At 43.4% G+C, this 19,599-nt stretch overlaps 2 protein-coding genes and 1 long non-coding RNA gene across 5 annotated transcripts; 1 reads left to right on the top strand and 2 right to left on the bottom strand.

Moving 5' to 3' along the window:
- Window positions 1–447: 447 nt before the first annotated feature.
- LOC101753670 (myosin-binding protein 1) lies at window positions 448–4,426 on the bottom strand. 2 transcript variants are annotated; one of them, XM_004985540.3, is made up of 4 exons: window positions 3,899–4,426; window positions 2,482–3,811; window positions 1,038–2,406; window positions 448–765 (listed from the first exon to the last, which is right to left on the bottom strand). In XM_004985540.3, exons 2-3 carry the CDS (start codon window positions 3,476–3,478, stop codon window positions 1,055–1,057), a joined length of 2,349 nt encoding a protein of 782 aa, XP_004985597.1. In that variant the 5' UTR covers window positions 3,479–3,811; window positions 3,899–4,426; the 3' UTR covers window positions 448–765; window positions 1,038–1,054. The 2 variants fall into 2 exon arrangements, with proteins under 2 accessions (XP_004985597.1, XP_004985598.1); XM_004985541.3 differs by having other exon boundaries at window positions 1,038–2,355; window positions 3,899–4,425.
- A 1,146-nt stretch (window positions 4,427–5,572) lies between these two features.
- Window positions 5,573–8,791, top strand: LOC111255831. The gene is made up of 2 exons (XR_002675902.1): window positions 5,573–6,000; window positions 7,510–8,791. It is a non-coding gene; the product is annotated as an uncharacterized LOC111255831 (long non-coding RNA).
- On the bottom strand, window positions 8,710–19,545 carry LOC101752849 (DNA topoisomerase 3-alpha). Of its 2 annotated transcripts, XM_022823235.1 has the most exons (25): window positions 18,115–19,545; window positions 17,068–18,066; window positions 16,037–16,215; window positions 15,871–15,943; window positions 15,477–15,599; window positions 15,288–15,409; window positions 15,145–15,217; window positions 14,896–15,012; window positions 14,687–14,770; window positions 13,898–14,077; window positions 13,658–13,786; window positions 12,703–12,777; window positions 12,233–12,322; window positions 11,998–12,102; window positions 11,407–11,441; window positions 11,192–11,321; window positions 10,975–11,027; window positions 10,793–10,889; window positions 10,655–10,693; window positions 10,455–10,533; window positions 10,274–10,345; window positions 10,039–10,122; window positions 9,698–9,856; window positions 9,496–9,616; window positions 8,710–9,141 (listed from the first exon to the last, which is right to left on the bottom strand). In XM_022823235.1, the coding sequence occupies exons 2-25, from the start codon at window positions 17,365–17,367 to the stop codon at window positions 8,907–8,909; spliced, it is 2,754 nt and encodes a 917-aa protein (XP_022678970.1). In that variant the 5' UTR covers window positions 17,368–18,066; window positions 18,115–19,545; the 3' UTR covers window positions 8,710–8,906. The 2 variants fall into 2 exon arrangements, with proteins under 2 accessions (XP_022678970.1, XP_004985595.1); XM_004985538.4 differs by having other exon boundaries at window positions 17,068–19,545.
- Between the last annotated feature and the right edge of the window lie 54 nt (window positions 19,546–19,599).

Genomic DNA, 19,599 nt, shown 5'->3' with positions numbered 1-19,599 from the left:
CTCCCTGGCTCATGAGTTATTTTCTTCTGATTCTTGTGATACCCTGATAGTTCTGTCACTCTTGAGGCTCTGTTTTACTAGTGTACTGGCACCGAACTTGTTGGTCTATGTGATAATTTTAATATTTTTCATGCCAATATCGATGCTGCACCTGCACAGATACTGCAGGGGTTCACATTCTGGCATCTCCATGGAAAGGCCAACTTCAAACATTCGGCCTGTTCGCTTTAGCTTATAAGCCGGCTGAAAAGCTGAAGCGGCTGATTTGTTGTGAGAGGAAAACACTGTTTGGTGGCTGATAAGCCGGCTGAATAATCTGAAGCAAACAGGCCGATTGAGAATGTGATGTTTGTATATTGTGTGGATGCGGACGTGCTGCAGTATATGCATCCCAAGTGTAGGGGCGAACTCATCTGCCAGGATCAACAGCTGGTTTGCTAACTGAACTGATCTCAACAAGGCCTGGAAATTTTAATTACACTGAAACTATCTCCTAACAAGTAACCACCACCACCTGATGACAATGTACAAGAAATATCTATTTCTAGGTAGTTAACTAAGCTGCATGAGACATTGCTGGCAACTGAAATTTGAAGTACATTCAGCAAGTTCAGGAGGTGCGTATGATCTATGTTCCCATGTCAAGCAAAATCTCATCTGGATGATCCTCTGCCGTTGCCACTTGTCAAATCTCCGAGCTGTAGCATTGTTCAACTATGAAGTTTGCCACATGGTGCACTAACAGTAGCAGCTCAGCGGCAGAAACTGAAAGAAGAGGTTGGGTCAAAATTCTTAGATTGGAAAAAATTCGATAAAAATGATGAGAGTTACTAGTGCAGATGGGAAAGAAAACAGAAGCAAATAACCAAACAAGGCTAGGTATACAACGAATACAGCAGTAACTGACTAAAAGATACACCTACGTGACAATCTGGTGAAGATATATCCTCTGTATGATCAATGATTCTGAGGTACTACTTAATCTAAAACATTTAAAATAGTCGTTCACTAATAACAGATAAATTACAAACAATTACCTTCAGAGTGATCAAGTTCATAGCACTGTCATATCTCTTTGTTCGGCCATAATTCTTCGCAGCTCTCTCAAATGGCTAGTAATCTCCTGGATATATTGCACGCCATCACTGCTACAATTAAGAGAACTTAGTATTTGCTTGAGAAAATTCTGATCTGCTTCAAGTGCCTTGAATCTAGTATTCAGGAGAGAAATGTCATGTTTAACGCTTGTCATAGAACAATTGTTTGCATCATCTAATTGGGAACATGAAGGAGAACTTTTTTGGTTCTCAACAGATTGATTTTCATCGTTTTGTTGAGAAGAAGCTGATACACTAATCAAGTGTTCTCGAGGCACTTGAGAAGTCCCCAGCTCTGAGTTCTGTAGATATTGGCTGCTCACTAGGTGATCTCCCAATGGCCCATTCTGTAGAGTATCATTTGTGCCATGCAAATCAAATCTATTTATGGAAGACATGCCGAGTGTTTCCTCCAAACTGTGTAAGGAATCCAAAATCTTTGCCTTCTCATCTTCAAAATCAAACATGATATGCCTCATGAAATCTGAGCCATCCAGGACTCCAAATGCTATAGCTCCATCAATAGCATTGAAATTTCCAACGTCAAATGGCTTATCATGAAGCCTGCTCCGATAACACTCAAGTTCAGCTTCCAGATCAAGTAATTCTTTCTCCCTTTCTGTAAGCAAGTCGTTTAACTTCTCAATTGCTTCCTGGTCATGATCAGCTTGCTCTTCCATCATCCGGAGATACTGCAATGCTTCCATGTGCATTCCGGCCTTTTCCTCTTGCAACCTGTTGATCATAGCCATTGCTTCGCTTGCTGCAACTGCTGAAGCACTTCGTTCTGCCTCGAGCTCCTTATAAAGCATACTCATTTTTTTCCTGTTAACCTCAGCTTGCTGCTTCAAGCATTCAATAGAACTTTCACCTTCATCTTCACTAGTGGCATTCACATCAAACGGCTCCAGATTTGAGTTGTTCCTATCAAGAAATGGGGCCATACCAGTAGCATCATATTGTCTGTACTCATCAATCTGTGTTCTGATTCTGGGACTAGCAGTCGACTCACTGAAAGGGCCATCAAAGCCTCGTGCAGAAGATAGTTGTGACAGAAATGTTTTCACTTCTTCATTTGTTTTTGAATTGGTGTCCCTAGCGGAGATTATTTCAGATAAACGAGGAGATTTAAGGTAGCCTCTACCGCCAGAAGAATTTTTCAAGCTGTTGTTGCAGTTGATATGAGTGTCTGCACTTGAGCTTGTTCCAGCATTTGTGGAAGCAGCAAAATCATTCATAGCTTCCTCATCAGGGCTTCCTGAAACACCCTCAAAAGAATCACCAACTTCCTCAATACCAACAAGAAAAGCTACAATACAAATTGATAAGCTCAGAAATAGTTCAAGTTAGATAAGGATGGCAGCGTTTTGGATAACATACGTACTTTTCTCTTTTGGATGCTCCGCACAAACCTGTTCAGGCATAGCCCTCGATTGCATGTCCATATTGCTGTCACTTACATTTGCATTGATTTGGCTCCAGTTGATTTCATCCAAACCATGCCCAATAGCAGGATCCAAATATTCTGCAACGTTGGTGCCACTAGACTGACTATCAGCATGTCTTGCAGTATTCAGTGGTTGCTTGGGCTTTGTCATAACAGTATTATCAGAAGGAAGCATTGACAAGCCGTTGCCACTGGAGATCATTGGTTGCAGCTGCACATCACGACTTGAGATGTTAATGGCTACTCCTCTAGCTTCATGAGGCATTGCATTGCCAACATCGTCATCACTATCCGAGATGTGAATCTCAGATTCAGAATCGTGGCCAACCTTTAGCTTTCTGTAACCTTCAAAAGGCAAGTGATCAGAGTCGTCATCTGAAGAATGCCCAACACTTGCCATGGATATGCTTCTTACTTTGTTCATATCATCACCAGGAAACCTGATATTTGCAACCTCAGATAGCCTGTGTGAATTCCGTGCCTTCTTGAACTGCAGTGAACAACAAGAACATAGCTGCTTGTGCCTAGATCTCGATCGAGACTTCGCCTTCTCCTTAACATTCATGTTTGTCAGGTTACTAGGCTTACCATCCGAGGTAGTGCAAGAAAGCAGGCACCTATCACACATATCATCAGAACACGCAAGCTTGTTGTGACTCTGGCAACATGACAAACGTGAGATTTCAAGCCTGTGTGCAGCACAAACCAGTTCTTCAGAGAACCAGGCCTTGCCATGTAGAAACCTATCCAATCTCGAGCAAAGCATACATGGTGACCGGAGCCTGCACATGCGTGCGAACCTTGTGGCCATATATGACAACACGGCGGTCGCAACGAGCATTATGATCAGGCAACACTCGCTGATGGCATGGCGAAGCACCGGCCAGAATTGCCGCGAAAAGTTCCGCGGCCTTGCACGAGCTTGCGCAGCCATGGGAAGCTCAACGCGCCCCCAATTCGCATGTAGGTTGCTGCAAAATCTTTATCTTTCCTATGAAGTTCCCATCAGTGCGGCACAAGGATACTAAAATCACACCACATTGTTGATGAGGAACGAACGGTGTTAGAATCTTGGTCACCCATGCCAATCTGTGGTTCCAAAATATGAAAACTTCACCAATGCGGCAAGAGGCTGCAATTATCCTTACTTCACCAATGCAGAAGAAGCTGCAATTACCAGGTTGCTCTGAATCGCGTGCCAATGTTCATACAAATAGATCGCAAGAACCCAATATTTCCACCAATGGATCCCAAGATCCTATCTTTCCTACAAAAGTGGCATAAATGTAACATTTAGGGTTTCATATTCGACCAGATTGTTCAGATTCGAAGGGGAATGCATTTCGGAACATACCAGCGCTGCAGATCTTCAATCAAGAAGCTATGTTCCCCTGAATCACCGATTTGGTAAGTGTGGGGAAAAAACAAGAGAAATTGGGGAAAAAATGTTTCTGGTTGCTAAGCGGAGGCAAAATGGCTCCCCCTCTCTCGGTGCAGATTGGGGAGGAGAGAGGGAACAGATGTCCGCCGTCTCCTCCCAAAACCCCGCATTTCTCTCTCTAGCCTTTGCATGTGATGTGAGGTTGAGAGATTTAAGCATGGCCTCCCGTTGCACTGGGGATGAAGACCACCAAAAGCTGAAGAAAGACAGCAAACGAATGTGTAGTGGAGATCAAACCAACACGGTAGTGCTGGTAAAATACTTGTATGTTCCTTCAAATCATTTACTTAATATACTGGGCTATATCGACATGGTGGTACACTGATACTTTCTGAAAATGAAGTAGCAATTGGTGCTACAGGAAGCATGTTTATTCCAAAGTGCATCTAGCTAGTTGAGCCAAGTTCATTCCGAACCTGCCTGTTTGGAAGCAAAAGGTTCACAGGAACACATTTTCAATAATTTCTCGATAAACTAATCTTGCTCTAAATATGGCCTACTATAATATATAAATATATATTTTTCGTTTGAGATCTTGGAAGATAAACGGAGCATGCATCTCAATTATGAATGCAAAAGGTATGGTCCTAAAGGTGATTAGCAGAATCTAGCTAGCTTGCCATTTGGACGCTGCGCCCATACAGAATCTAGCTAGCATACGTAAATATGTCGTTGGCTTCCTCCACAACCTTCCAGTGAAATCATCCTGCCTACACAAATCAAGAACTCTCCCATGAGTCTCTGTCATACAAAGAGACAGCCAAAGCCTGTCATTGCTACTCCATTCACACGGTCATCTTCTTGGTCAAGAAAAAAAATGAGGAAATAAATGCAAGTAAATAGTTGCAGTGTACGGTAAGGATATTAGCACTACATGTTGCTTCATTTCTCTTTTCACTCCATCCCCACCGCCTGTTTGCTCTGTCTTTCACAGCCCCACGAGAAGAAAAGCTCTCTTTGCTGCAGGCGAGAGTTTCTTAAACGCTAAGCTTGGAATCAAAACAACTGGCCGGGCAGGCAAGGCCATGCGATGCAACACCCAGCCAGCGCGTCGACGCAGTACGTGCATGCAAAGCAAAAGAAATCCTTTGCTTGGGAATAAAATCATGTACCATGCATCCTCGCAGCAGGCCTTGGTTCTCATCAGAGAAAGAAAAAGGCCAGACCTTTTTCTTCAGACGATGCTTCGTCTTAATCTGCATTACTTAATTACTTACTTCTGCCAACAAAAGCAATTACACGACCATGTCTTATTGGAGGAGCTGTTGATTGTTTGTCAACTTGTGACTGTCCTAATGGCGGCTAAGAGTAATGTTTATCAGGAAGCCAAGTAGAGCTAGTCATGAACTCATCATAGCGCTCTGACGTGTTCATTCTGGGATGCATGGCTATAAACGTTCTGAGAGGTGAGATAGTTTGACTTGAACTAGAAGATGTGATCAGCGTGCTAATTTAGGATGTACGGTTTCGATCTGTCTGTTCTTCATGCAAGATGTAGTGTGAAAGCGACGGCAGAGAACGAAGCATCTTGTATATCAATCTGCCATAAGGCTGTGGAAAGTACGCACCGACCTTGCCCGGGCGATAACAAGCTTCCCTGCCTGCTTCTCTCTCCTATCTTAATCATGCATATAAGTCCATGAACTCTCTCTCTCTCTCTCTCTCTCTCTCTCTCTCTCATAAGCAAACACACACTACTCCCTGAATCTACATGAACACAAGGAAGCTTGCTCTCGCCGATCTTTCTCGCATATGGCAGTTGAGGGGAATGTTGTCTGGTCGGAGACCTAACACCGCGGATCCATGCGGCATCGCAGCATGGTGGATGGTTTCGGACCAGGCTTCATTCCCCCCAACTCAACTGTTCTTCGTCTCCGAATCACCGGGGACGACGATGATCTTGTCAAGGATGATCCAACTCCCTACAACAGATCTCACGGTCTGAAGTCTGAACTTTTGCTGATGCTAGTTGGACCAACACCACGCACCAAAATTTCTCCTCAGTAAGCAACACAGTAAGCGTTTCCTCGATACTGTCGTATATAAATTATCTCGTCTTGCGTGATCCTGTCATATATTGCAATGTTTGGCTGGTTTCTAACATGAATTTGACCTCTAGTTCGGCATACTTGCTCCAAGTTTGACAATTTTTCAAAGACAGCTCTTTCCCATTGTCTCTTTCTATTAACACATTGGCTTTTCAGGTTTTCAGAATTTAATGATTGTAAATCTAAGCCTAATACCTGAAATTTCCTTTGCTTTTTCCCTTTGTCATGAGAGAGAGAGAGAGAGAGAGAGAGAGAGAGAGAGAGAGAGACCATAATACCCAACATAAAGGCTCTTTAGCATACATATTTAATTAATTGCATAGGTTACAGGAGCAGAAGCTTACAGTAACATGCAGACGAAATGAGAGCCGTAACAAGATCACTGATGATGTACGTCAATACACAGTATCTTGCTGAGAGCTTTACTAGGTGGGCGTGGGCAATTATGATCATAAAGTTTAGCTTGGTTGGTGTCGTCCTCGTTACGAATCTTTCCGATCATGGAAAGATCGCTTCCAAGATTTTTCATGTGTGGCAACTGAAGCATCTCTGCAAAGCCATGCCCGTTGCCGACACCATTAGGCATTAGGTGCGGTGGAACCCAAGCACCTACTCATGCAAAAGCCCATCATTTTTGTTCAATTTACCTTGAACGAGCTTAGATTCCGGATTCAAATAACAAACTTATCTGTCTAAACTTAATATAACTTTCATGTACTCGTGTGTAATTTTGTAAACAGAAAGGATTCTTTTACCATTTTTTGAGATGGCACCAAATTTATAACATGAATTTGGTACATACAGCACCATATTTTAGTATAGGTATATGTTGTGGTACCTCTTAGTACCTGTTGAATGGTCGAAAAGAACTTCTCGAAAAGGAATAGGTACCTCTCTAGAATTGACTTGTGTGCTACCATCCTAGATATGTCAGCCTTTGCCTTCTAATATTAGAAAAAGGCTTTGGACCGGTTAACTTGACCCTCATAAGTGCCTTTCGAGGGAAAATGTAATAATTTTTTTTGAAGGATTTCATTTACTACATCAAGATTCATTTGAAATTGCTAGAGAACTGTCTGATCCAAAACGAGGTAAATATTAGTGTTTGGTTCGAGCTAAGATAATGTAAATGCAAAGGGAATCAGATTACAGTGTATTTGGTGGCGGAACGGGTGATTACCCTCTTTTTTTTGTTGCATTACGGTAATGTTATCATATTACGGTGTGGGTGTTGTATCTGATTACGGTGGGGGAGGAGGGGTAACAAGTTTGTATAGGTAAGGGATTCAATTACAGTGTTAATTGATTACAAACCACCACAACTAAACATCTGTAACAGGATTTGTTACATTTGAGCCAACCAAACAATGTCTAACCTCATGTTTTATCCTTTGTGTCGTAAATTCCTATGTTTTTTTATGTGTTGCATCTAGACTGTTCTTTTAACTCTTTTTTCCCATTTACATGGGTTTACAGGTTTCAACACAAGAGTCTGAGCTATATTCTAGAAGTGTCATGGCATTTGAATCCTAACTATCTGGGTAGCTCGATCGGTAGGATTATGATGATAACGATGTGACGGACAGTAGATCGTACTAGTTAAGCATAGCACGTAGTGATGTACTAGTCATACGATTGCGACTTGACAAGAACAGCTAGTGGGTATGATGGTAACAGTGCGAGGAAAAAGTGATGCCTTGATCCTGTTTTTCCGCTGAACTTTTGACTTGAGAAAATCTCAAACCCCGGTGGGCGATAGAATTCCGAAGGAGCAATGAGGATCGCAAGTGTCGGGAGGAGCTTTACAAGGACGTCCCATCTCACCACATGAAACTTTTCGAAGGTGACCATCATTTGATCATCGCACCAAGCACCGGGGTTACATTTTTCAACGTCAAGTTTGAGCAAGCACCTTTATTTTCATTGTGATCTCCCCAGGCCCCAGCACGTGCTGGTCGCGAGCTTTGGTGCCGGTTCTATGCAGTCGATACTCGATAGACATGTACGGTGTTAGATCTCGTATATAGAACCGAGTGAGACGATCGGACGGTGCTAACATGTTCCAGTGGGCAGTGGCCAGTGTTCACAGAAAACACTTGGAACAACTCTCGGTTCACCACCGAGCCAGTCGAAGAGCCAGTGGCACGCCTGCCCTGGGCTCACCACCGTCCAGCTCGCGTCGCCGGCCGGGCTTGGTGACGACGATGTTGGACGCCGCGTCCCTCAGGCAGTGCACGAGGGTCGGCGGGGAAGTGGAGTCGTCCAACCCAGCGCCGTCGATCAACTCTGGGATGAGGGCCCAGGGATCCCGGTACACCGCGCAGATGTGGCTTGGGTTGGCGCGGCGGCGACGATGCTGGAGCGGGAGATGGCGTTGCTGAAAGGGTCGACGATGCGAACGACACGACCGAACGCGGGTCGTCCGAGTGCGCGCGCCACGGCTTGCACACGGCGCGGAAGCGGAGGCACTCGGCCAGGCCCCAGGGAGAACATGAGACGGCCAGAGATCTCGTCGACGAGGTCAGGCATCAGGTTGGCCCAGTCCCTCGTTTCCTCCTCAGGGACGGCGGCCACCGGATCGAGGAGCGGCTTCTCCATCCCCAAGCGCACGGAGGAGGCGCCGTCGCGCTCAGCGATAGCCTGCTTAGGAATTTCTGGATCCTTAGTCCATTTCTCTGACTTTTTTCCAAGCAAAGCAACCATACCTATGTACACGTACTAGTAATAACCGCATTTTGTTTAGTTGTCTAGAACAGAATTACCCTGAGCAGGCCAGGTGCACATGAATCCTAATCCTACCCACCTGAAAATGGTTTAGCGTTTCGCGAAGACCGCCAGTCTCTGTACACGCACAGCGAGCAAGTTCCCGGTAACTATCTCCGGTTCGGGCAGGCGTTGGCGAAGTGGGAAGGATCGCCGCAGGTGAAGCAGCAGCGGGAAGGGTCGCCCGTCGCTGAAACGAACATCCCGCCATCAGTGTTACGGCCTCTGCCCCTCCGGCCGCGCGCTTGGGCGCCGCCTCTCCGTCCTGCAGATGCTGGCGCCTGCCTGCTGCTACCGCGCCCGCGCCGGCCTCTCGGCGTAGCGTTATCCAGTTCGTCTTCCCATCTGCGTCAGGTGAGAGGGAAAACAGTCAGGCAACTCATGCAAAGTTAGGATTCTTCCACGACTGGTAAACAAAGGTTACCATCACGAAATAAAGTTTCTCTAAAAAAAAATATAAAACCAACATCTTAAATAAAATGTGAAAGACAAATGTTCTAACTCTCCTGACAATTTGATTACTGCATGTATAAGCAGGTTATGACACCCTTGTCGAACCAGCTGCACAAGTAATGATATGCTACACGCATAGCACGGAATAAGGGTGTAGATAAACTAATTTTATTCTCCATTGTACCAGAAGAATATGCATGCGGCAGTGTAATATAACATAATAAATGAGTCGACAACATCACATACTTAAAGAAGCCACAGCCAGGGTCTTCACATTTATAGAACTTCCTTCCCCTGTTAGCCTCTGTATTAGCAATTCGTGATATGCAGAGTTCTCCACATGAAGTGCACAGCACTTGGCCTGCATCTGGATGTAAATCAAGATAGGTAGCAGCAATGTACATCGTTGCGGAATAAGTAGAACATATATAGTCAGAATGTCAGATACCTGATGTGTTACTTTGGTTTTGGGTATGGGTTGAACGGAAACCTTGAGAATGCATAACCGATGGGTTCTCATTATTAAGCTGGCCTGCTGGACGAAAATTAGTATGTAAATCCTGCCTTGGAGGCCCCTGCCTCACACCATTCGGAGTCTGTCCTCTTGCTGTGAAGTAATATGATCATAAAAGTAAATTAATCTTTTAGAACAGAAGTTGCACCTATTCTTTTAGCAGCATAACATGGAGACTGGAGATAGATGAGATACGATCAACAAAACAAGTACACAGAGAAATAAAAGATATGAGCCCACATATGAACCAGAGAGTAGGGACAAGCATCACAAACCTGGTGTTGCAGCCTGGCTACGACTTCCGAACCTACTTATTTCCGTAAGCTCTTTGAGTATATCATCGCATCCACCAATACAACCTATCACAAAAATGGCCATAAGCACAAAGATAGAGTTAACACATTGGTTGTCTAAGTTTACGACAGTCCTCTCAAATAGAACCGCACAGCACAGAAAACCATAAAAGAAAAAGAAAATTAAGCTGAGGACTATGCATTTAGGACAGTTTACCTAGGTGATCAACATCAAAATTTGGTGGAATATCCCTCCGACGGAATTTAAATTGAATCTTATAAACAGGGCCTGTAAATGTGACAGAGTTGTCATAAGGGAAATGGCAAATGAACAAACAAACAAAAACCAACAAGTGGAGCTCCTGGTGCTATATCACAAATGGGACTCTAAAGATGACCTGGTGTGCAGATAGGACAAACTTGATTAGTTACAGACGCTTCTGAAAGAGATCCTGGGAGCCATACCACATTTCTACACTGAAAATTCAATGAGAACATTAATATCAAAATCATTACTGAAATTCACATATTTGTATCAGTGATGCCATTTTCCGGCATTATAGGTAATTTAGTTCTACCAAAAGACCACATTACTCACTTGTGGATAACTTCGGCAACCAACCATAAATTCACCATTCTGAGAGAAAAAAAAAGCAAAGCTCAGCCATGGATAAGTGCGACAGCCAATTTCTATAGATAAACAAACAAAGAAACGAGTCATAGGGAGACAACTTACCTGCTTTTGCTTCAGCACCATTTCAGATTCGCGGCATGCAGCACACGGCCTCACAACCTCTATCGGGTTTTGTGTCTCATTTACAGGCCTATTAGATCTACAAAAGGAAAAGGCAAGTTGAAGCTAAGAGGCCATAAAAGAAAAAAGAAAGAAAAAAATGACATATGTGTCCAATCAAACACCTTGCAAAGAATGTCCCCATTGCATCAAGGAGCTTCGCTTTGTTCACCCTTGCCTGTGTTGAACCAATGACCATCATGCAATCAAATTAGGGTATAGATATTCAGAATAACTGTAGCAATAAAGTAGTGACAATACTGTTGCTTTTCTTGCTGTTATGGTTTTAATATTACAATATTTTCTACATGTATCATGGAACACAAGAAATTTCCAACTTACATCAAGAAAGCAAGCCTTCATCTGTTGCAAACAACTCTCAAGTACTTGTGATTTACTCTTTGTACCTATGCTTACTGATTTCATATCAGCTTCCATCATTGATCTTAAATAAGGCTTCCAAAGCTCATACCTAAAAAAGTGTTTGAGCAAGCATTAAGCAACCATATGTCATCGTATTTGATTCAGTAAGTGCAGCAATTTTAGAATCAACTCACCCCATTTCATCATAACCCATTACCAATGCCTCACCCTGCATTTTTTTCCCAAGGATCAGAGGTTTGTTTTATTACAAAAACAGAGGTCATGTTTCAACTTTCAAGAAGACAGGCACTCAAAAGTTGGCCATGTTACTCTACCTAGGTAACTGAAATCTGAGAGATATCAGATATCTGAAGCTAAATAAACAAGAAAAGGAAAAGAGCAGAAGAAATGTCATTAATGATTAAACCTGAACTGGATTAAAACATCCAAGTGCAGCATGAAAAGTATGCATCTCTTACATAATCAGAAATGTAAAATTTTGCTTTCAGACATCAAATAACAATAATGCCATGATGATAGGAGTTTTCCACACAAAATAAGTGGATTTTAACAGAGTCACGCATGCATCTAGTAATATGGATAATATGGTAGAGTATCCTAGTCAAATCAGAATTTAGATCTGAGTATACTTTTTTTAAGAAACAAACATTCCATAGTGGAAACATATCATTGAAAGGAAAACAAGATTGGATAGGATAATTACGTGACATCTACATGCAAATGTATAATAGGCTATCAAGGGATAGTCTTTTGGCATGACATACAAGATTTGTCGGCGAGAAACGTGTGTTTTCATCTTTGGTTGCATAACAACGGTCAAGCAACTTCTTTATGTGATCATGCATGGTTGCATCAGTGCCAATTCCTGCCTGGAAATAGAAGTGAAAAAAGGGATTTTAAATTCTGGATGGTAGATTCAGTAAGTGGCAATCCAGCAATTTTGGATATTTGCCACAGAAAAATAATATATCTTAGGTTAAAAGAAGGATTTTTTTGTACTTTATCCATACAACTAAGAAGGTCAGCTTCAGCAAGAAGAGGGGGTGGCCGAGTCACTCCAGAATCAAGTGTTAAAGTTGTCGGAACAAACTGCATGATTTTAAGTCGATAGTTCAGGTTAGTTTTGTATTTGATTGAAAAGGATACAAAATGTTGACAAGCATCGCTGTTCTCTAACTCAAATCAAATAACTGAACCATAGATATGTTGTAATCAACAAATATTGAGCAACTCCATACATATTGCAATGAAATATACACTGCTACATATATTATGTTTAAATAAAGTAATAAACATCATCAATAATATAAATATACAGAAAGGGCCATATTTTTAATTCAAACTATGAATTTATCTGCAGTCTTTAACCAGTTTTTGTTAACCAATTACATGATGTCACAATAGAATCTTAGCAGGATAAACAGCTTAACCAAAGAAAATGTAGAGTATGAAATATGATTACAGCAAACCTGCTGTCCAATGTTGTACGTTGGAAGTAATGTGCCACCCCATGAGTCAAAGCGATAAACATCCAAATAATTTTTCTACAGAAGAAAGCATTTCTCTTAAGAGAGAGAAAAAACAACAGATCCAGGTGAAGCAGATAATGGAAGCATCTTATTATCAATAGGAATTGTGGTGATAATACAGAAAATTGTGGTGTCTGATGAGGTTCCTTGAATACAAGGCTTTCTCCAATATTAGCAGATGATTTACCAATGAACTTGCTCAATACAGATTAATGAGCACTAAATCACATTTATAACTGAAATACTGAACCCATTAAAAAATATCATGTACAATTTGACCCAGCATGATTGCCATAATTGAAGTTTGACTCTTTTTCTTTCTACAGCAGTTTATGGTAAAAGCTGTGCTCATGTATATTCATATGAAGGCACCTTCAAAAATAAAAGTAAAAGTACCATTTTTTTGTAACCAGAACTATTTTCTGGTGGATAAAACTAACAAGAGGAAATGCATGTTAGTTGTCTCATTCACATTTTATACAAATTCCCCTTTCTCTTTTCCGTTTTCAATAAATACTATAGTAACTTTGTTTGAAAATTGGCAAAAACATATTGTTCAAGGTGTTTCCAAGCTTCATGCTCGTACAGAAACAAACTATTCTCTTCAAGAAAAAAAAAGAAACAACTATTCAGACCTTAGGGTCAGCTTTACATTAAGAAAATCAGCTAATGATACATATCTGTACAAACTAGCCCCATCAGTCCTTACTGATTACAAACTTCACACTATTCTGACACTATAAATGTATCAGGTAATGGCGGAAGTAACTTTCAAACAGAACCCTAGAACATGCAGCACCAGAGAAACTGAATACATATGGCTGCTTGAAGTATTGATAGTATTGATAGACGATTGAAGGGAAGCAACAAAGGAAGAATATAGCAAAGTACTCACAGCAAGTACAACACGCCCTGATGCATTAAACTGTTCACCAGCTATGTCAATTTCCACAGTTGTTTCAGCTCCAACAGCTGGTTGAGAGCAACATGCAAGGAAATGGCGAACAACAAGCTCATATAATCTCTGGATGCCAGAAAGAAGATATACAAAACTTTATTAGACTTGTATAGGAACCTCAATAAAGAACACTTAAAAACGAATTTGATCTCTCAGCTGTTTAGTAGCACTGCATACATTGTGGTCAGGGCTCCAGTTATTTTCACCTCTTGAAAATTTGGTTGGATGAATAGGAGGATGTGCCTTGTCATCATGACCACCATTACTGGGATTTCTCCAAAGTCTTTCTTCAGGAGTTAGAAGTCGATGAGCATATGCTCCCCATACTGGATGCTCCACTTGTTCACGTACAATTGCCTAGGTCAAAGTGAGCCAAACATTTAAGAGGCGAAAAGATACAGCAAGGAAGATCATAACTTCAAGAAAATAAATAATAAATAATAGTGAATAATGGTGTAACCACTGCAAAAGCCAAGTATGACACAGACTACATGGAGTGCGTTTTTACAATTTTCTCAGTGCGATTTCATCAGGGACATGCCTAATAATCCATGGACATAATGCAATGAAGATCAACAGGGATTTAAATTCCCATCAATGGGAACAACAGATAGGAAGCATGTCGTGGGTACATGTAGATCAATTGTCTAAGTACCTGCCAAGCTTCTCGCGGTGGACCGGTTAGAGCACTGAACTCCGGAGTCATTAAGACTCCCGTCCCAACCCGAAGCATGGCACCTCCTTAGAACAAAGCCCAGGGGGTGTCTCCCCCCTGGTCGAGTTTTTTTTTAATTGTCTAAGTACATGTTTCTTGTCACTTTTCAAATAAACTAGTATTTGCATATTGTTAACTACGTCAATTGTCTTGAAAAATTATAGATTTGAATAAAAAGATGTAATCAAAATCATCAAGAAAACAAAAGGGAAGAATGTGAAAATAAGTCATGAGTAAAATTTCATACTGACATGCAGGTCAGTGTTTGGAGAGAAGTTATCAGTTTCTGTCCTTGGATAACTAATGAATCCAGCTTGATAAAGTTCTTCAGCCACCTGGAATTGAAAGGGAGGAGACCAGCAAACAAAACAACCAAATAATCAAGCCAATGAGATATGCACATTATTAGATATTGGAACTGGCAAGTGAAAATAAACCAATAAGACGAGATTTTTGAGACCTTCATTGTGTGTTCTGAACTCATTCTGAAGTACCTAGAAGCACGTTTTTGAAGCTCCAATGTACTTAGTGGATATGGGGGGTATTTTAATTTTTCTTGATTTCTAACATTTTGAACCTGCAGTGAACAAAATGAAACTGAAAAGTGGTACCACTACTGATCCATTTCTTAAAAAATGGTACTCTTGGTTCATGATCATTTGAATTTCTAACTACTGATATTAACAGAAAAGGATTAGAAGGCGCTTACTGTTGCCATTGGTTCTTCCACACACATTTCATAGAGTATAACAGCAGATGGGTAATCAAACAAATGACCACGTCTGCCAAGAAGAAAATGTCACAAGACTTTCATAATGAAAATGTCAGAAGAGCTTCTAAAGGGCATCTTACATCCAACCAAAAGATGCAGTGCCTTCATCAGAAGTATGAGTACAATTTATCGTCCAGAACTCTTCAGGTTCATGAGCTTGAATCTCCCAGAAACGCTCAACAATGAATCCTAGCGTTGGAAACTGCAATGTAATAAATTTTTAGACAAAATAAAGAATGAGCATACATGTAATAGGTTTTATGAAGTACCTGACAAGGACCATAGCTCAGAACTAAATTCCTGTCATCCCCAGTGACATCAATTACAAATGCATCTTTTAACAGCATTGTTTGAAACCTTGTAAAGGAGGCACCAATGCGAAGGTCAATTTCCTGTACAAAGTTTCTTATTACTTCTCTGAGCTTGAAAGTAACAATGAAGAGGTAAATGCTCATACATTTGACACAATTACATAGGCAGAGAAAATGTACTACGGAGTAGCAAATCTGCTGCTTTGGATCTTTGATTTTATATAAAGCTATCAGTACTAGAGGAAACATGCAGCAAAAGTTCACCATGGAGCTCAATCAGATAAGAGTACCATGCACTTTAAATTGGTTGATAGTTGAAAGTTGTAGCTCGAGTACATGAGATAAGAATCACCTGTCTTGCATCCACAGCATCCGCAAATAGTTTGTTGGGTCTGCCGAGATGTTGCACAGATTCATGTATTTCCCTGCAGTTTCATTATGTTTTTTAGACAAACCAATGGGCATGGGTACAACATCCTTGCACTAGAGGGAAAGAGACCATGCCCAGAAACCAATACCTGTCAATCAAAGCTGAGAAACGAGCCCTCCAAATGTTAAGATGACTGTTGGCACCTGTACAAACCTCGATCACTTCATATGCTATGTTCTCACCCTCTCTGTCACAATCAAGCCATAGCACCAGCCACTGGCACCTCCTAGCTTCTTCTTCCAAAGTTTGTTTTATGGCCTGCTTGTCCTGCATTTTGGATGAACAAATTCATGAATAGAATTCAAGTACAAATAAACCATGAAGTTACACTAACATCATGACATGCAACGATTCATATCTATGAAGAAGATAATCCCAATATGTGCACAACATGACAGCCAAAGACAGGTAATTAGACAAATTTATCCATGCAGGAAGAGAGAGGAAGATTACAAGAAAGAAGTTAAAAACGAATGATTGTGTCATCATGAAGAACACCAAGCATTCTGTTAGCATCCAATCCACAGCCAGCTATATCTATATTAAGGTGGCTGACTATGCCCTGAACTACATGACTGGTGCAAATCATTGGGTGTCTACTTGTGTCTCTCCTTTTTAGCTTTTTATATTATTATCTGCATGCAATGCGGTTGTTCTGAGTTATGATCATATCATTCTAGGCTAAAACCTGCAAGGTCTGTGAGTCGAATGATTGCATCAAATAATATTCGATCTCTATGTAACTAAGCAAAGGCCTGAGGATTACTCTACCAAATGGACTGATATGCAGTTTTCATGCAACTATCACGCTACGCCTGCAGTCAGAACGACTCCAAATATCAGAGCTCATTTAGTGCGTCAGGCACATGATACTGTACACAGCAAAACACCAAGCACGCTGTTGGACGGAATTCCCACATCAGTGCATTCACAAATGCGAAGCACAACATCACAACAATACTGCAGATGCCGACGCTAAGACTGTAAGGCACCATCACAACCGCGAGAAACCCACGCACCAACTAATCGAACCCGAACCGCCCTAAGCAGGCCACAGCGACGCGCTCACCAGCTGTTCGGCGAAATGCACGGGCGGGACGGAGAGAGCGAGCAGCATACCTGGGGCACGGACTTGCGGACTGGGGCGTGGAAGAGATCGGCGGGGTCGCAGGAGTGCCAGCGGCGGAACCGGTCGTCGAATTCGAGCTCCATGAGGTGGCCCGTGACAGAGGTGACGAGCATGCGGCAGGCGCGGCCGTTGATGGCGTAGTTGAACTCGAAGACGCGGTTGTACGGGGACCGCCCCGCCCGCGACTGCATCGAGCCGCGCGACAGGATCTCCGCCACGGCCTTCGCCACCGACGGCTTCTCCGCCACGTTCAGCACGCGGATCGCGCCGCCGCCGCCGCCGGGCTGCATCGCGAAAGGGGGGGACTGGGTGCCGCGGCGGGGGATTGGATTGGGACAGAAGGGCGGGAGGTTTTGAAATTTCCAGCTTGGCGAAGCGGTTAGGGTATTTCTCAAGATGGTAATGGGACCCGCGACCCGATACCCGATGGGTATTTACTCCATTCGGATTTGAATATGAACTAAATACACTACCCATGGGTACATAAATAGATCAAACCCTTCACCCATCGGATACGCAGGTATGGGTATGTTCCAACAGTCTCATACCCGTTGATCCGTGGGTGAAAAATAACCAGCCCAAAAGTAAAGAAGCGCACCAAGCACCAGGCCATAAGGTGAAACTCTAAATATATAATCCTCTCCCCCACTCCACCTAACCCCACATTCCCACCCCTATCCACTGCAGGCTACGGGAACAACCGAACAAGCCCCTACCCCCCTCGCTCCATTCCAAATCTAAGCATGTTTGTTGTCCTATATATATTGACTACAATGAACCTGGAGATTTATTTATGTATCCCTTTTGGCTATGTAATGTAATGATAGAATGACTTGTGTGATGGTGTTATGTGATCCGTAGAGATTATTATATGCTATTATTTGTCTAATTTTATGTGTTCTGGGACTAGTGGTTGCTGCTAAAGTGCTGATTTCATGTGCTTAAATAAACTATTGGCGGGTATGGGTGACCCGCCGGGTATGATTTACCTTATTGGGTATGGGTCTGAGGAAATTCCTCGCCAGCTCATGATTTACCTTATTGGGTATGGGTCTGAGGAAATTCCTCGCCTAGAGCTGGGTATGGGCATTCTGGTGGTCTCAAATTTTTATGGTGGGGATGGATCCGGATGACCATACCCAACGGGAATTTACCCATTACCATCCTAGGTATTTCACCCTTTTTTTAATGTAATTGGGCTGGGCTTTGCAGCTTAACGGGCCCATCTGGATAGATAAGGTTATGGGCTTCATGTGGCCTTCTAGCCAATCCTATCTGACTTCCGGAAGCTAGTATCTTATATGGCTTCCGGTGCTTTAAGATTGGTGCACACCACATGGACCGTCCGATCTCCTCTCCTCCCCGTGCGCCCTATCTTCTCCCCGCGCGCCCTAGCTTCTGCTTGTCCTCACGCGCCGCTGCTGTCCACCGTTCCTCCGGTGCCCGAGGTCGGAGGGTGGGCGGTGGGCGGGAGCGGCCGGCGGCGTCGAGGTCGGGGGACCTTAGGGTTAGGGTTTGGGGGTTCCGGGGGGCTCCAATGCCCACCGGCCTTAGAAGAGGAGGTCGGCGGGGGGCGGAGGTGGCGGGTTGGCCGGCGGCGGAGGCAAGGCGACGCGGGAGCGCCGCTGGCCGGGCAGGGCTGGCCATCCGGTGGGCAGTGGTCGGTGGCGGGCGTGAGGAGCGCCGCCGGATTAGGAAGGGCGGGCCGGAGGGGGCAGCGGTGGTTGGAGGGCGGGCGACGCGGCGACGAGCTTGCTCGCCACCGACCGGGGCAGTGGAGGTGGCGGTGGGGAGGGGGGAAGCCTGGGGAAGAAGAAGGTGGCTATTTAGTGGAAGGGGCCGGCGACGAGGGTGAGGAGGAGCGCCAGCGAGCGGGTTGGAGGAGGCAGCGTTGGGTTGTGGCCGGGTGGCGCGGCAGCTGCCGGCCGGGGCGGCGGAGGAAGGGGCGGGCGGTGGAGTCTAGGGAAGAAGAGGAAACGGTAGGGAAGAAGGAGATGGTTGTGGGTTTAATGGGCCTCTAATCCATCCTCCCTATCTGGCCCACCGAAGCCAGATAGGAGCCCCCTTCTCAGAAGTCCGCATTGTTGTTTTCTCACAAAGGTGTGTGCAAGAGGAAGAAGCTCTGATCTTGCCGGTTGCCGCGGACCTAGGCAAAAGCTCAAATCACGAAAGAAATCCACATCAGCACCTAGCAACCGCGGATACACGGTGTCACAGTCAAATGAATTTGGCTAGGATTCATAAGGAATCTGCGACGAAATCAAGAGTTTGACATTTACAGAACCTTGCGAGGCACGCATCCGGGATGGAAGACGATAGAACTGGTGCGGACGCTTGGTCTTAACGGAAAACAGTAAACGATGATCTCAGGGGGTGTTCGGATCTTGGAGCTAAAGTTTAGTCCGTGTCACATCGAATATTCAGAGGCTATTTAGGAGAACTAAATATGAGTTAATTATAAAACTAATTACACAGATGGAGGCTAAACAGCGAGATGAATCTATTAAGCCTAATTAATCCAT

This window comes from Setaria italica, chromosome IX (genome assembly GCF_000263155.2).
Source record: "Setaria italica strain Yugu1 chromosome IX, Setaria_italica_v2.0, whole genome shotgun sequence".
NCBI lineage: Eukaryota > Viridiplantae > Streptophyta > Magnoliopsida > Poales > Poaceae > Setaria > Setaria italica.
Note: the sequence above shows the minus strand (reverse complement) of the source record. Positions and strands in the feature narration are given on the sequence as shown.

Bases quoted from the DNA above. Each gene is read 5' to 3' on its own strand.
- LOC101753670 (XM_004985540.3), bottom strand. From the start codon at position 3,478: ATGGCTGCGCAAGCTCGTGCAAGGCCGCGGAACTTTTCGCGGCAATTC. The intron at 2,407-2,481 runs GTACGTATGTTA...TTTGTATTGTAG, and splicing joins GGAGCATCCAAAAGAGAAAA to CTTTTCTTGTTGGTATTGAG.
- LOC101752849 (XM_004985538.4), bottom strand. From the start codon at position 17,367: ATGCAGCCCGGCGGCGGCGGCGGCGCGATCCGCGTGCTGAACGTGGCG. The intron at 15,600-15,870 runs GTGATTCTTATC...AACTTTGTACAG, and splicing joins ATGCTGTGGATGCAAGACAG to GAAATTGACCTTCGCATTGG. The intron at 14,771-14,895 runs GTCTCAAAAATC...TTTCAATTCCAG, and splicing joins GTTCAGAACACACAATGAAG to GTGGCTGAAGAACTTTATCA.